We start from the raw sequence: 15,871 nt of genomic DNA, 5'->3' as shown, positions 1-15,871 counted from the left end.
AGCCAAGCTCAGCAGAGGCCCTTTGTCACCCAACGCTTGCCGGGGGCCTTGGACACCGGTATTGGGTGTCGGGGTGGATTGGATTCTCTCCTGGCAGCCCTGCAGATACGGCACTTCTGCAAGGGTGGCCAGGCAGGCCAGCAGGGAGAAGTCCGTGCTCTCTTCTCCCGGGCTCCCCGAAGGACGTCGTGGCTGCTGTCCGTGGTGCTGAACTGTGCACCCCCGCCCCCCAGGTGAGGGCTCCATGCACCCCAGCTCATGCTTGGGGCCAAGCGGGGTCCTCAGTGACATCCTGGTGAATATGCATGAGCTGACTCCTCTGGCCAGACCAAGGGCCTTGATGAATGTGGTTGGGGGCTACAGGTGAAAGTGGGAGGCTTTCTCCCATTCCCATGCCTGGGAAACCAAAGGGGGGATAACAGTGTATCAGCAGAGGTAGGTGGCATGGATGAAGGAAGCATATATGCTGGGGGACCTGGGGGCTCTGTACTTGGGGGATGGATGGGGTTATGCTCCGGATCGTGAGAGCGTGGTGTGTGTGCATAAACAAGACTGTGAGCACAGGTATTTTTGAGGAAGGGAGTGGGAATATTAAGATGTATTTCTAGAAGCATGACTGCATGTGACAGTGTTTATGGTGCCAAGGGGGGTGTCCACCAGGGTATGTGTGAAGTGGGACTCATGTGTTGGTGTATGTGTATGGCAGGGGGGTGGGACCTAAAAGTAGGCAGGTTAGGTGTACAGAGCACCCTGAGCTGTATAGGTCAGAGGGTGTGTATACACCAGGGTGCATGTCATGAAGTCAATGTGTTAAATAGCAGAGTGGACGATTAGGGGGTTAGGGTATGTTACGAGGTTGCACCAGGCTGTGGCTTGGGGGTGGTATATTGTGGAATGCCCAAGTGGGCACAGTATATTTGGGTTTACAGTGTTTGCTGCTGTGCTATGGGGTATGGTATGAAACACCCACGTTAGGGTATGTGTATATGTAGTGGTTGTTATTTGGGGTGGTTTGTGTGTGTACAAGCACGTGCAGGCTGGGCCTTCCTAAGCACCTGTCCCATGAAGCCTTCAGTGCCTGACCCTTGTCACCACTCTGTGCTTGCCCCCACAGGAGCCACCACCCCTGACCATGTAGATGCCAGCTCCAGGGAGCAGCATGGGCCCCACTGAATGGAGACTCCTGGGTCTACAGCCCTGAGCCCCTCCGGCCCCTGGACGTTGCCCCGTGCCCAGGGACACCCCTTGGAGCTCACCACCGCTGTCGCCAGCCCACCTCGGCCGCCCCCTCCCCCTGGGACCCAAAGTCGGCCACCGGGAGCCACAGTCATCCAGTGAGGTTGTGCTAAGGACAGGCACACGGAGCCATCGCCCAGCAGCCTCTTGTCCAGCGCTGACTCTCGGGCCCACCCTGAGCAGGGACTGGGGCAAACATGGGTGACATGACCAACAGCGATTTTTACTCCAAAAACCAAAGAAATGAGTCGAGCCATGGGGGCGAGTTCGGGTGCACAATGGAGGAGCTCCGCTCCCTCATGGAGCTACGGGGCACCGAGGCTGTGGTCAAGATCAAGGAGACTTATGGGGACACTGAAGCCATCTGCCGGCGCCTCAAGACTTCACCTGTGGAAGGTAGGTGTGGAAGACTTGAACACAGTGCTTGGATTTGGGATCTAGACACCCAATCCCTGGCCTCCCTTCCCCAGACCCCAGGAACCCCCCTCATCTGGGTTTAAGCATGGGACCACAGCATTGCTACTGTGCATTCAAATCCAGCTCCATAACCCACGTCACTGGCCTGGGTTGTGCCCAGCTGTCCCAAATCCAAACTCTGATGGTGGCTCCCTAGGTGTCTGGGGCAGCCATAGGCCATGGAACTGCTGGAAGACAGGGAAGGCAGGAAGATGGGCCGTCACGGGAAAGGTGACAGATACCCATATGTGTCTTGCCCTGGAGATGGGTGTGGGGCTTTTGTGTAACTGAGAAAATGAACAGGCCTAGGATCTTGGGAGAGAGAGAGTTTCAGCTTCTGGGTGCTCCTCTAAAGGGGACCAAAGCCAGGTCACCTGCTGTGAGGCAGAAGGAAGAGAAACCAGCCCAGCCTGAGCACCAGAGCATAGAGTGTGTGTCACCATTCCCACTATCACTTTCCCCTTGCCATGAGGGAGAAGAATTCCCTGCATAAACCCCAAAGATATGGGTGTGAGGCACCTCCACAGCACTCCCCGTGCAAAGAGGCTGCAATGAGCCTCAGTTTCTTCCTGTGGAAAATGGAACCGATGGCTACCTCACAGTGCCTACTAGAAGCCTGAGCACACAGTAGGTGCTCAATAAGTGGCAGCCATTATTATTCTAAAAAGTAGATGATAATCTCTCCCCCAAGCACAGATCATAAGCTGGAAGACAGCATTTTAATTCTTATCCCCATGTGAGAGATGAGAAATCCAAGGCCAAAAGGTCCCTCCTGTCCTGTCTCCTGACTCCAGTCCCCATGCCCTGGGCACTGCTGGGTACCAACCCTCAACGCATTTCCTATAGAGGCTGCTTAGGGACCCAGCTGCTCACCTAAGCAGAAGTTCAGAAACACCTTGCTCTCTTGGTGTTGTTTGGTTTTGTTTGAGGGTGGGGAGGAGAATAGTAGCCCAGGGCTTGAGAATGGCTATATGTGCCCCAAGACAGGAGGGAGTCCTGCCTGGGGGCTCCTGGGCCTCATGTGAACCCTAGTCTATGGCAGAATGGTCCGTGCTCATCTCCGCCATCAGGTTGGCACACTAGCCTTCCGGGAGGCAAGGTTGCCCTGGTCATCTTTGTCTTTTCTATGGGACAAGGAGATTCTCTTGAGTTGGAAAATCTTAAGTGTCTCTGGGCCTCAGACCTTGTGGAGAACCTAATGAAACTGTAGTCCTTTTTCCCAGAAAAAAAACAAAAAAACAAAAAAACACCCACATACTACAGACATGGCTCACGCTATCAGCACATTCGCAGAGCCCCTCCAAGCAAAGCCATGGACCTTGGCATACGAGACAAACCTTGGTGTTAAGAACCCCACCCTCCCCTCCCCCCTGACAGGCTCTTGGACCCTGGGAAATTGAACGGCCTGCGGCCAAGCTCCAGCACCATCCAGGGCCATTACCATTGGCTTACTATGTCCCCCAGTGCGTCCTGCGGGGAAAGCAGGAGCACACCAAAGGGCAGGGATCCTGTCCTGCTCCTCTCCACCCATCTAGTTCCCAGTCTGGTACCTGGCACAGACGAGGTTGGATAACTGCCCAGTAAAACCCTGAGATGTGGCCACTGAGTCCCCAGCCCACAGGGAGCAGCTCATATGGCTGAGCAGCCAAAACAGCACATAATTCAGCCCAAGTGTAGCGTGGACCCCAGAGCTCAGAGGAGAGGCGAGGTGGGTGGGCCGTGAAGGTCAAGGAAGGCTTCCTGTAGGAGGAGGCATTGGAACTTGGCTATGGAGAAAAGAGAAGGAAAAGCATGTAGCATGGCATAAAACAGCATTTCTTAGGTGGAATCCCGCAGAATGCCAGTGTACTTGCAAAAAGGTAGGCGTTATGTGGGAATAAAGGAGACCCGGTTTTCTCATCTTTACAGTGGAGAGAATGATGACAGCTCAGAACATTGCTCTGCTGCCTGTCAGCTGTGTGTGTTTGGGGCCTTTTGTCTGACCTCGCTGGGTCTTGGCTTCCGAATTTTTCATGAGGACCCAAAGAGATCTCTGATGGGAAAGATCCCTGAGAAGGAGGAAAGCCCGCTGCAGGACTAACCAGAGCCTCTGCTGTGTTGGTCCCTAGAAGGATCTCCCAGGTGCAGGTAGAGCTGGAAGAGGTTTGGGGAGAGGCAAAAGAGCGGAATGCTATTGACCTCAGACTTGGGTGACCTGGGTTCAAATCCCAGCCCTGCCATTTACCAGATGTGGGATTCTGGGCAAGGTATCCACCACTCTGTGCCTCGGTTTCCTCGGTTGTAAAACGGGATCATAATAGTGACTGTCTCGTAGGGTGGTGAGGGCAGAGTGCAGTGGCTTAGAACAATGCCTGGCGCATGGATAGTGCTACGTGTTAGGATTCAGCCCCAGAGACTAACCACCTCCATTTCCGCATTGGTAAAATGGGTTGTGAACGTTGAATGAGATTAGGCCGAGTGCCCCGTCTCTAAGTGCTTTATAAGTGTCAGCTCCTGTTGCTGTTGTTTTCATTATGGTTATCATTACTCTGGAAGAAGCATGTCCTCTGGAAAAGGTGGAACCTGACCCTCATGGAACGCTGGCCAATGTCCGTGAACGGTGTGACTACTTTTTCCCAGGCCCTTCTGTGTTCTCATTGCACGTGTTCCTAGAAGCATGCGTGGCTATCCCATTTCGTGGATGAGAAGCCTGAGGGCTCGAGGTCACCACCACAGTTCCCATCAGAGCAGACTTTGAACACAGCTCTCTTGAACACAGCACCCCAGAGGTGCCTTCACACCTGAGCCAAGCGTGTGCACCTGGGAACAGTCCTCTAAAGATGCCTTCTGTGCGATGAGGGCCTGAGTAGTTGGGGGCCACCTTTTCTCTCATGTTCAGCATTTGTCCTGCCCTGTTTAGCCCTCTTCTGACTTCGAGAAATGCTTGCTTGGCCTCCAGCCCTAACCCCCAGCTTAAAAGCCATGTGGTCTGCGGCTGTGCCAGGTCTGGACGGGGACTCAGGTTGGCCATTCCCGACACCCCCTGTGCCCCTGGTCTGCTCACGTCAGCAAGGAGCCGGCCTCTGAGTCACTCTACAGGAAACTGCTCCAGGCCGTGCATAAATTAGCCTTCCCCTTCACATCCAGCTAATTTTAGGCAAAAAGATCTCTGCAAGTGATAGAGGGAGGTTGACACCAGGAGAATTCAACTCCAACCCGGGGTACCACCTACTGCCAGCACAGTCAAGGGACTCAGTTCCCATGACCTGACAGTGTTGGACTTTCCCCCTGAAGTCCTGACTCTGGTGACATCTCTGGGGTAAACGGGCTCCCTATGAGGGCCTCTCTCCCTGAAATGAGTTCTCTTTCTTTCCTCTTCCACTGTTGGTTCTGTTCCACTCTGGTGATGCCCTTCCCTCCTTACCCTCCACTGCTTCCTTTCCTTCCATACCCTTCCAGCATAGGACAATAGAGCCCAAGGCCCAGCTTCAAATTCTGACAGACTTACTCTTCAAGGGACACTTATCTTCAAGAGACCTACCGGAAGAATTCAGTTAACTTCCCCAAGCAAGCCTCCATTGCCTTATCTGTGAAATGGGAATAATAACACTACCTACCTCACAGGATGTGAATATTAGATAATCCACATGAAGGGCTTAGTGTGGCATATAGCATATCCTAGACACTTCCAAAATAGCGTTCATTGTCATTATTATTATAACCAAATATTTCTTACAACAACAACATGCATGGGCCATATCCTCATGAAAGAAATGGGGCGATTAAATAAGACAGTACTGAGCAAAGAGTAAAAGTGCTACCAGAGAAGGCTTCCCAGAGTAGGCTACTTTGTGATGAGTCTGGAAAGATGGGTGACGAGTGGCCTGTGAGCCCCCAGAGGCAGGAGCTGTTTGTCATTCTCCACTGTGTCCCCAGCACTTGGTACAACACCTGGGGGATTGAACACATATTCACCGAAACAAGGGAAGGAGATGGGCACCGAGGTGGCTTGGTCAGTTGAGTGTCTTGACACTGGATTTTGGCTCAGATCATGATCTCACAGTCGTGAGATCAAGCCCCACGTGGGCTCTGCACTGAGCACAGAGCCTGTTTAAGATCCTCTCTCTCTCTTCCTCTGCCCCCTCCCCTGCTCGCACGCTTTCTCTTCCTCTCTCCCTCTCTTCCTCTCTCTCTCTATCCTTCTCTCTCTCCATCCTTCTCTCTCTCCCTCTGTCTCTCCCTCTATCTCTTTAAAATAAAATAAAAAATAAGAAGAAGGGAGGGAGACAGAAGAGGTTGGGGATACCCCTGGTGCGGGGTGGAATGGAAGGCTGTAGCCAGGACACACGACACACGACACACGACACACGACACACTGTGTCACCCATGGAACTGGCTTCAGTTCCCCAAGCTCAGAGTGGCATTGCCCTGAGCTGCTGGGCAAGAACACCCCTTGTCCTTCACTTCCTAACACCTGCACCTCGGGCTGTCAGAAGGGGCAGCTCAGACAGGTCCCTCTGGGTGCCCCCTGCATTGTGTGTTTCCTGGTGGGGGAGAGAAGGGGACAAAGAAGGTGGGGCAGCAGCAGGGTGGGGTGGGAACTGGATACTGGAGTGTTGTGAAACAGAACCTCCGGTTAATTTTGTATGAATCCTGTGGCCTGCCCAAGTGGAGGAGAGAGTGGGGCTGAGGGAGGAGAGGAGAGCGGATCATGGGGACGGTGCCTCATGTTGCATAAACACAGTGTTAAACCAGAACATCCGCAGACCCGGCAGGGCCCGTGTCATCATCCACAGAGCTGCCACCAGCTGGGCACGGGGGAGGGTGTGAAGGCCACGTGTGTCTTAAATGTCTCTGGGTCCCAGGCAGTGGGGATCGTCTGTTTATCATTGTGACGCTCTATTTCTCCATGTTCTCCATCTCCCCATGCATCACGGGGGCCCGGAAAGGTTGATAGGGAAACCGAGGCAGCCACAGATTCAGCAGTGTGCCAGGCAGGGTGAGGCTGGGCACCGCTCAGACATGGGGTCCATGTGGGGAATTCACTGCCTGGCCCGAGATGTGCAAGAATGCCTCTCAACCGGGGTCTTCAGGTGAAGTGGCCCATGTTCCGTTGTGGAACCCAGGACTCTCAGGGGTGAGGTCTGGAGGAGAAAAGCTCATCCAAGTATATAAGAAGATGAGGAAGTGGGGCACCTGTGTGGCTCAGTCGGTTGAGTCTGACTCTTGACTTCAGCAGGGTCGTGAGATCAAGCCCCGCATCGGGCTGTGCAGTGAACTTAAGATTCTCTTTCTCTTCCTCTGTCCCTCCCCCCACACACAGACACATACATGCTCTCTCTGTCTCTCTCTAAAATGGAAAAAAAAAAAAAAAAAGGCTGAGGAAATGCAGTTGCCTTCTCAGATACTTGCATGGGTGGAGGAGGGGAAGCTGCGTAGGGGGTGCTCTGGCCTCCCCTCTGTCACCAAGCAGGCTCCTGACCTCGGGGGCAAGACGCCCACACTCTCTGGACCTGAAATGGGAATTGTGCCACGTTTGGAGACAGTGAGTTGAAAATACTTTCAAAGTTTTCTGCCAAAGAATCATCTTCCTGTATTCCCTATTTCTACCCATTAGGATTACATTTGATAGAAACCCATCTTAAACTGGCTTATGCAAACACGGGATTTTCTGGCCTGTGCCAAATGAAAGGTGCAGAGACCATCTAGCATCAGGCAAGGCTGGATCCAGGACCCTCAGTGCTGCAAGAGGGCTTTGTCCGTCCCTCTCCTGCTCTCCTTCACCTCCATTGCCTTCCATGTTGGTTTCATTCTCGGGCAGGCCCTCACACTGTTAGCTTCAGGCTAACACCCCCCCATCCTGGCCCCCCCAGCAGCCAGAGGCACCTCTTTCGTCATGGTCTCCTCCCCTGGGTCCCAGAACAGATTCTCATTTGGCCACCTGGAGTCACATGGCCATTCTTGACCCAATCCCTGCGGCCAGGGGAAGGAAGAGGCGGATAGGTCAGATCCGGGTCACATGCTCGCCCCAGTGGGGTGCAGGTCAGTCCATCCAGACCGCATGGAGATTGTGGGAGGGAGAGGGAGATAGAGGCACAGGCCACACATGCTTGTGGGCCTACTGTATGGAAGGCCCCACTGTGTGCGGGGAGGGTGTGGGCATGCTCTGTGCCCTGGAGGAGAGCTTGGCCTGGATGAGAAGAAAGGGTGGAACTGAGGAAGCAGCTGAGCAGTAAAGGAGCGTTTGGGTCGCAGCCAAACCACAGCACTGTTAACATTTACACCAGTGTAGCGGGCATAAGCTGGGACCGTCCACAAGAAGTAGGTAGATGACTCATGTCCCAGCAGTGAAGTGGCCAAGTAGGGGTCACGGTCAAATCCCAGCTGCACTTCTTCTCCAGCTGTGGAGCACTGGACCAGTTATCTACCTCTCTGCGCCTCAGTTTCCACATCTGTAACATGGGACGATAACAGTGCCTCTTTCATAGGGTTCCTGTGAGGATCCAAGTAATATGCACGAAGTGCTTGGTGCCTGGCATGTGGCAGGTGCTATGTCGGGGTCAGCTGTTATTATTCTATGCTGAGGATTCTGTGTGTGACTGTAGGGGCAGATTGGGTTTAAGTTAGCAGAGAAGACAAAGGCAGCTTATCTGGGCAGGTCAGTGGGCCCAAGCAACGCCAGGGGAATCTGTGGGTTTTAAAAAAAAAAAAGCCCCATATCTGATTGGCAACGCTTACACTGCCCCCCCCCCACCACCATCACCAGGAAAAATACATCCCTTAAAAGCACTAGCTTTCTGTGAAAGTCTGATGAATCACGTGTGGATGCTTTCCAGAATGCCACCCTCACATCTTTCTGAATCATCAATAAGATAACCCCACATGTTGATTGAGACACACTATCCATTCTCCCAGGCGGAGGCAGCGGAATGTGTGCTAGGCCGACAGTTCTGCAGGCCTGGGCGCGGCCGGAAGAGAACAGGACAGGTAGCAAAAGCCCTGACCTGCCGCTGACTGAAGAGCTTCTGGGTGGATTCCAGCAGGACTGGATGAGCTTCGTTTTCCACGGACAATGCTGAGTGGCCTCGTGGGTGCTTTGCACAGTCAGGCACCCACAGGGGAGTGGAGGCTCTAAGCAGTTGTGCGGAGCGTTTATGGGTGCGCGTCACGCTGTGCAGACCCACTGTGGAAAACGCAAGTCCCAGAACTACCCAGTGGCTGTAACTTGCTGTGTGCAAACTCCTCAGGGCCAGGCTCTTCCACTGGGTTGCCTCGTGTGGTCCTCACAGCAGCCCCTTGAGTGGGAAACAAGCACTTGGAGAGACAGGGGGCCCCGATTCTTTCTCTGAAGAGATCTTTGCCCTGCAGAATAAATATGCACCAAACACTAAGTGCCTACTCAGGAATGCAAAGAGCACGGGCTTTGAGGCCTGACTCCACCACCCTGGAGGACTTTGAGCGAGTCGTTCCATCCCTGTGAGCCTCGAGATCCCCATTTGTTAAGGGCATGATCATAGTGCCCACCTCCCAGAACCGTTGGATACAGGTGCTCAGTGACTGTCCCACTGCTTCTTCTGCTTCAGGCACGCCAGGCAGAGATGTAGGCTGACACACATTCACTTGCTGACCACGGATGTATTGTGCACTTACTGTGTGCAGGCTTGAGCCACACTCCTCTTCTCCAGGCTCCTCAGGAGCAGTGTTTGTGTGATGTGGCTGTACGCAGGACAGGTGGGGCGGCCAAGACAGGTACAGCCTTCCAAGACATTCCCTCTCCATCCAAGCATCCAGGGCAAGGAGAGAAGGATGTCAGACAGGAGACAACTCCAAGGTCACAGAGGCAGGCAAGAACCAGTAGGAGAGGGCAGCCAGGGGCAGGGGCCCGGGCCTCAGTCCAGGAGGAGGAAAGGAGGGAGGAGCCCCTCCTGACCCCCTCTCCCTCCAGAGCTCCCTAAAGACTTCCAGGAAAGGGGGTATGCAGAGCTGGGTTGTAAACTTCCCTGCCCTGAAGACCCTCCCCGTCTAGCTATGATACCAGTGACAGCTGTGACACTAGGGATGCGTTAACACATATCGAGTGCTTTCAGACCAGGCTCTCTGCGGAGGATCCCTGGCACTACCTCATTTCATCCTCTCAGACAGGAATTGTTCACATCCCCAGCTTACAGATGAGGAAATTGAGGCTCAGAACAACACTAGTCAAAGGGGCCCAGCCAGGATTGGTACCCAGGCAGGCTGGCTCCTGAACATGCACACATAATCCTTCAGCTATTGCCTTCTGCTGACAAAAATAACTCTGCAGCCAGAGGGAGTGTGCTGAAGGTCAAAGGAGGAGGCGATCGGATCCATGCCTGATGGGGGACAAATACAGGAGAGGCTTTCTCGGGAGCTAGGTCTCAAAGGACGGGGATGAGCTGAATATGCAGAGGTGGAAAGGAAAGCACCCTCTTAGTGAAAGGGAACAGCATGAGCAAAGGCCCTGAGGTGAGCCCTGGGATGTTCACGGGAAGAAATGGGGAATGCATTGTGCTTGGAGCCTAGGGGACATCTCAAAGGACCGAGAACTCCGGCCCACAGACCGGGGATTGATTTTTGTAGACTGTGACTTTTAGTTGGTTGGTTCATGCTATGTGTGCAGACTCAGCTTGGGTAATAGGTATTTAACTTGTCTGTGCTGTCCGTGAGAGTGTGAAAAATGGGGATGGGGTTGGGAAAGGGTCAGAGTACAGCTCGTCTTCATGGGCCAGAAGAGCCAAAGAACTTGCTGAATGCAGGAGAACTGAAGTTTGGAAAGGTGTTTCTCATACCGGGTTCTCTGGGGTTCCACAGAGGCACCCCAGGGTACAAGGAGATAAGTGGGTGAAGCTCTGGGCTTCCTGCCCTACCATGTACCAGAGCAGCTCCTTTTTTATCTGCTTTGCATGGTGAAGCATCTGGTAAGATTTTTTTTTTAACAAAGAGTTTTAAAAAAAGAAAAGAAAAAAATTTGAAAACTTTTGATGAAATTAGAAAAAGGCAGTAAACTAGAGTATCTAAAAGCCTGAGTTGGGGCCCAGGTTATATAAGTTCTCAGCGCCTTGGTTTTTATATCTGTAGAATTGGCAGGTGGTAAACAGCTCCAGGGCCCATACTGGTCTGTGAATTCAACGAGAAAACGCACAGGGAGTGCCTGGCCCACAGTGGGGCCTCAGGGAAGGTTTGTCCGTCCTCTTGTGATGGGTCCCCAGGGGGTGCAGGGAAAGGACATTCAGCCCCCCAATCTGTATTAGAAGAGACACTGAGCCAGGAAGATGCAGGGGGGACCATCCTGACTTTGGCCCTTATTAACTGGGACCATCTCAAGCCCGCCCACCTGCACCCTGCAATTCTGTGCCTCATTCTCCCCATCTGGAAAATAAAGAGTGTGGGTCTGGTTGTCTCTGAGGCTCCTCCAGGCTCAGACATTCTAGAATTCTAAGCACGCTGCCTCGCACCCCCAGTAGTACAGACATCAGACTGGCCAGAGGGTGGCTGACTCACAGCCAGACCCAGTTCCCTCTTCCCTCTGGGAGACTGTGGCCTCAAATCCTGGGGGCATGCCTGAGGCTCCACCCCAAACCTTCCACAGCCGTGCCCATGGCCCCTCACCCTAGCCCCAGCCCAGCAGCCCTTCCCTAGAAGGCGGCTTCTACACACACTGACTTCCAAAGGCCCCATGGGCATTTCTCTGGCCCCCAGAAATGTTCTGTTTCTGATGACTTTGCCTCCCTGAATCGTGATCTCATCTGCCAAATGGGCCGAGGGGTGAGAGATGTTCAGTAACTCCAGGCTGGACCATCTCTAGTGTTAGGGCAACATCCGTGTTCCCCCCAGCCTGGGTCCCACAAAGCTTAAGAGAGCTGAAGCAGCCTCTCCCTGCAGACCCGCCTGTCACACGAGAGGCCCCAACAGGGCAGGTAAGTTATCTATACAGGCCCCCCTCCCTGCACAATGATTATCTTACTCCTCCTGGCGCAATCCAGGCCCCTGCTGTGGTTTCAGACCCAGAGTTATTTATAGTCAGTGGAAATTAGTGCCTCGGCTGATGGTTCCCTAGTACCCCCCTGCCAGCATCAGCCTCCACCCCAAAGGGAGGCCCCCTGGAAGTTTCCGTGGTCCCAGGGACTATTTCTGAGCAGCAAAGACTGCTTTTTCTGCGGGATAGCTTTGGACAAGAAGCCATGGAGGTGAGAGGCAGAAGTGAGCCCTTCTCCCTGAAGAATCTAGGAAGGTTTTATAGAGGAAGCAGTATTTGAACAAGATGTTGAGAGATAGGCAGGGTTTGCGATGAGGAAGGGCACTCCAGGTAGAGGGAACAGTGCAGTCAAAAGCACGGAAGCAAAGAAGGGTGTGTAAAAAGAAGAGCCATACATTCTGTTTGGCTGGAGCTTGGGGGAAGGTAACTGAGAGTAACTGAGCATTATATCTTTCAGACACTATTCCAAGAGCTTTACATACATTATTACCCCCATTTAATCCTTCCCAAACCCTATGAGGTAGGCATTAGGATTATCCCCATTTTTACGAACGAGGAAAAGGAGACACAGAGAAGTTAAATCACTTGCCCACGGTCACACAGCTAATGAGTGCAAGAACTGGGATCCAGATGCCGGCAGGCAACCCCAGAGCCCATGCTAGGAACCTCTGTGAAGGGATCTGAATGTTGAGCTTAAGGTTTGGGCTTAAGTGAAGAGATAGGAGGGAGCCCCTGAGGTTTCTTGAGCAGAGGAGCAGCGTGGTCAAGACAGTTGGTCTGGCAGCCCTGATCTTGGTTGTAATGGGGAGATACCCCAAGGGATAGAGCCAGAGCAGAGTGAGGGACAGGCATCCAAGAGAGAGGTGACAGAGTTCGACCTGGCCAGGGTGGTGGTGATGGAGAGGAAGGAGCACCAAGCAGAAGGTCTCAGCCTGTGGTAGGTGGTCAAGGAAGAGAATGATGTCAGTGCAGACTCAGCTTTCCGGACAGCAACTGGCTGCTCATAGAGGAGACTATCCAACAGGAGAGGAGCAAGGTTGAGGGTGAGACAAAAGGTTTGTGTTGGGCATTATGCACTCTCGGGGCCTGGGGGATAGAACGGCAGGCATGGAACCCTGAAGAGAGGCTAGGCCCGGAGATGACAGAGAAGTCCTGTCTCTGCTCCCAAGTCCCTCAAGGGGGGATGTCAGCCATAGGAAGGCAGAAATGTGGGCCTGTGGTGTTCGCTGCTCTATCCTAGCACCTAGAACAGTGCCTAGCATGGAGTATACTCAATAAGCATGCAGGAATGAGTTCACCTGGGGCACTCACCAAGCATGGGTCCTTAGGGAGCACCAGCTACCTAAGGGAGCGGGCAAAGCAGGAGATATCCGAGAGATATAAGGAGGGTCACCTGCAGGTAGAGTGTGATCAGGGTGTCTGACACTGGAAAGGCAGTCAGTTAGACATAGAGGTTGCCAGGAGAGGTTCAAGGAGGACAATAAAAGAGGAACAGCCTTGAGGGCAGGCTGCCGGATGAGGTCTTGGGAAACATCTGCTGGACAGAACAGCAAAATAGAGCATTCCCTGGGGCTGTCCCCCATTGCCCATACCAGCTCAATTGGGTAAGAGCAGAAAGAACAAGGGCCTGAGGGACTCAGGCACCCATAGAACCACAGGTCTGGAACAGCTCTCGGGGACCATCCAGCAATCCCTGGGTGCACATGGGAACACTGAGGCCCAGGAAGGAAGGGACCTGTCTGAGCACATAGCTCCAGGGACTCGGGAGCCCTGAGTCATCCCTACATGTGGTGAAGGGGACAGAGTCCCTCCCCTCTGCCCCCAATGCATCCACCCTTCCCCCCAGGCCCCGCCTCTCTCATCCATCCGTGCAGTTTCTGTGTTTGTTCCCAGGGGCCACATAACAAAGGACCACAGATCAGGAGGGAGCTTAAACAACAGAAATATGTTGTATCACAGTTCCGGAGGCTGGAGGTCTAAGATCAAGGTGTCTGTCAACAGGCTTGTTTCCTTCCAAGGGCTGTGAGGGGATCTGTTCAGGGCCTCTCTCCTTGCCTTGTGGATGGCCATCTCCTCCCTGTGTCTTAACACTGGCTTCCCATGAGTCTCTGTGTCCAGCTTTCCTCTGTATTTAAGACACCAGTCATACATGATTAGCCCCCCCTCCCCAACAACCTCATATGAACTTAGTAACTAGTCACCCCTGCAAAGACCCTGTCTCCAAACATGGTCACATTCTGAGGTGCTGGAGCTTATGGTTGTGGAGGGACACAATTCAACCCAGAACATTCTGCGCTCAAAGACAGTTTCTCTCCTGTAAAGTGGGGACATAAATGGGAACAGACAAGGACTGTGGTGCGGGCAGACAAGCTCACTGCTCTGTGGGCACCTATGTTCTCCAAGAGCCTGTCACACGCTGGGCAATAGGAAATAGTGATGCGGCCTAAGCATTAAACAGCAGACGCCCTACATCTGACTCCCCACTGTGACACTTACTTACTAGCTGTGTTGTGCCAAGCAAATGACTTCACCTCTCAAAACCTGTTTACTCATCTGTGAATTAGTACTTATTCGTGGGCCCCTGTGAGGAATAAATGATCAGGTGCGTGTAAGAACATACAGCACAGAGCAGGAAGCCTGCAGGGGATGAAAACCATTATTATTCTTGTCATTACCGATGTCATCATTCACATAGGTTTCTGAGGCCCAGAAAGGGAAAAATCCTGCCCAAGATCACACAGCCATCTGGCACAAAACCAAACGAGAACTCATGTCTCCCGACCCATAGTCCCAGCTTTTTAAACCACATCGCTGTAGGATATTTTTTTTAACGTTTATTTATTTTTGAGACAGAGAGAGACAGAGCACGAACGGGGGAGGGTCAGAGAGAGAGGGAGACGCAGAATCTGAAACAGGCTCCAGGCTCTGAGCGGTCAGCACAGAGCCCGACGCGGGGCTCGAACTCACGGACCGTGAGATCATGACCTGAGCCGAAGTCAGACGCTTAACCGACTGAGCCACCCAGGCGCCCCTGTAAGATATTTTTTTAAAAGGTGGGGGGTGGGGGTGGTGCCCGGGTGGCTCAGTCGGTTTAGCGTCCAACTTCGACTCAGGTCATGATCTCACGGTTCGTAAGTTCAAGCCCCGCATCAGGTTCTGTGCTGACCGCTCAGAGCCTGGAGCCTGCTTCAGATTCTGTGTCTCCCTCTCTTTCTCTGCCCCTTCCCTGCTCACTCTCTCTCTCTCTCACTCTCTCTCTCAAAAATAAACATTAAAAAAAATTTGTTTAAAGGGGGCGTAATTCACAAATGCCCAGTATTAGGAGAGCACACAAGCCTATTATCAGCTTCTCCATGTGTCTCGTGGAACACTACGGAAAATGGTAGTAATGGAGAACATAATGCAGAATGAATGAGGCTCTTGAAATAGGTGACAGGAGAAAGGTGGGGTTTACCACTGACCATGGCAGCAGCTTCACAAAAACAGATGCAAGGGGAAAGAGGCATAAAGGAAGTATCCCGACGGTCCTGGTGCTGGGGTTAAGGGGTGAGATCAAGGGCGATGGTTTTTCTCTCAGGGTCACTCTGCATTTGTGAGGATGTTGTTCTAAGATGGGTCAGCCGAGGCATGCTGGGTGTAAGCAACAGAAACTGCCTGAGCACATGAGGAAGATCCCTGATCAGAATGCTCTAAGTTGGAGCTAGGTCTGAAAACCCCGGCTCAGCTTTCTGGAGGGAAATTGGGATGTGTCTGGATCTGTGGTAGGACTGACAGAACCAATGTCCCTTTGGATCATGGGGATAGGGAAAAGTCCACTCCAGCTGTGTGGGTCCCCAAGATCCTCAGGATTCCAAGCAGTGCTGTGTTGGAAAATGTATAACACGCAGCTGTCTGGGTAGCGAAGGAGTCCTTGTTCATAGTGTGTGCTGATTTCTGTGGTGTAAATAGTCCCACCACGTCCCCAACACGATGGCATTGAATGCAGAGTTGGGAAGAGACATATGCCGCAGCACAGTGTTATATCCTATTTCTATCAGCGGGCGCAATGGGCTCTCTATGTAAGACAACAGATCCTAGTGACATTTGGTAAAATAATCAGGAAGGGATGAGTGTGAGATATTGTTACCCTTTGAATATAATTTATATAAATTTTAAGTATAATCATTTAATTCCAGTGATGGCTGCACTAACCAGTTCACAAAAATA

General features: G+C 52.6%; 1 protein-coding gene across 7 annotated transcripts in view; it reads left to right on the top strand.

The window, feature by feature from the left end:
- Positions 1-1,433: 1,433 nt before the first annotated feature.
- ATP2B2 (ATPase plasma membrane Ca2+ transporting 2) overlaps positions 1,434-15,871 on the top strand; it is a 118,948-nt gene continuing 104,510 nt past the window's right edge. For all 7 annotated transcript variants that reach the window (XM_047096577.1, XM_047096576.1, XM_047096572.1 and 4 more), the window contains exon 1: positions 1,434-1,632. In XM_047096577.1, the coding sequence (XP_046952533.1) occupies positions 1,434-1,632 (199 nt within the window). The remainder of the gene's footprint in view (positions 1,633-15,871) is intronic.

Source organism: Lynx rufus, unplaced genomic scaffold (assembly GCF_022079265.1).
Source record: "Lynx rufus isolate CCGP_SWC_20201006 ecotype Redwood Valley unplaced genomic scaffold, mLynRuf1.p SCAF_4, whole genome shotgun sequence".
Lineage (NCBI taxonomy): Eukaryota > Metazoa > Chordata > Mammalia > Carnivora > Felidae > Lynx > Lynx rufus.
This window is presented reverse-complemented; position numbering and strand designations above follow the sequence as displayed.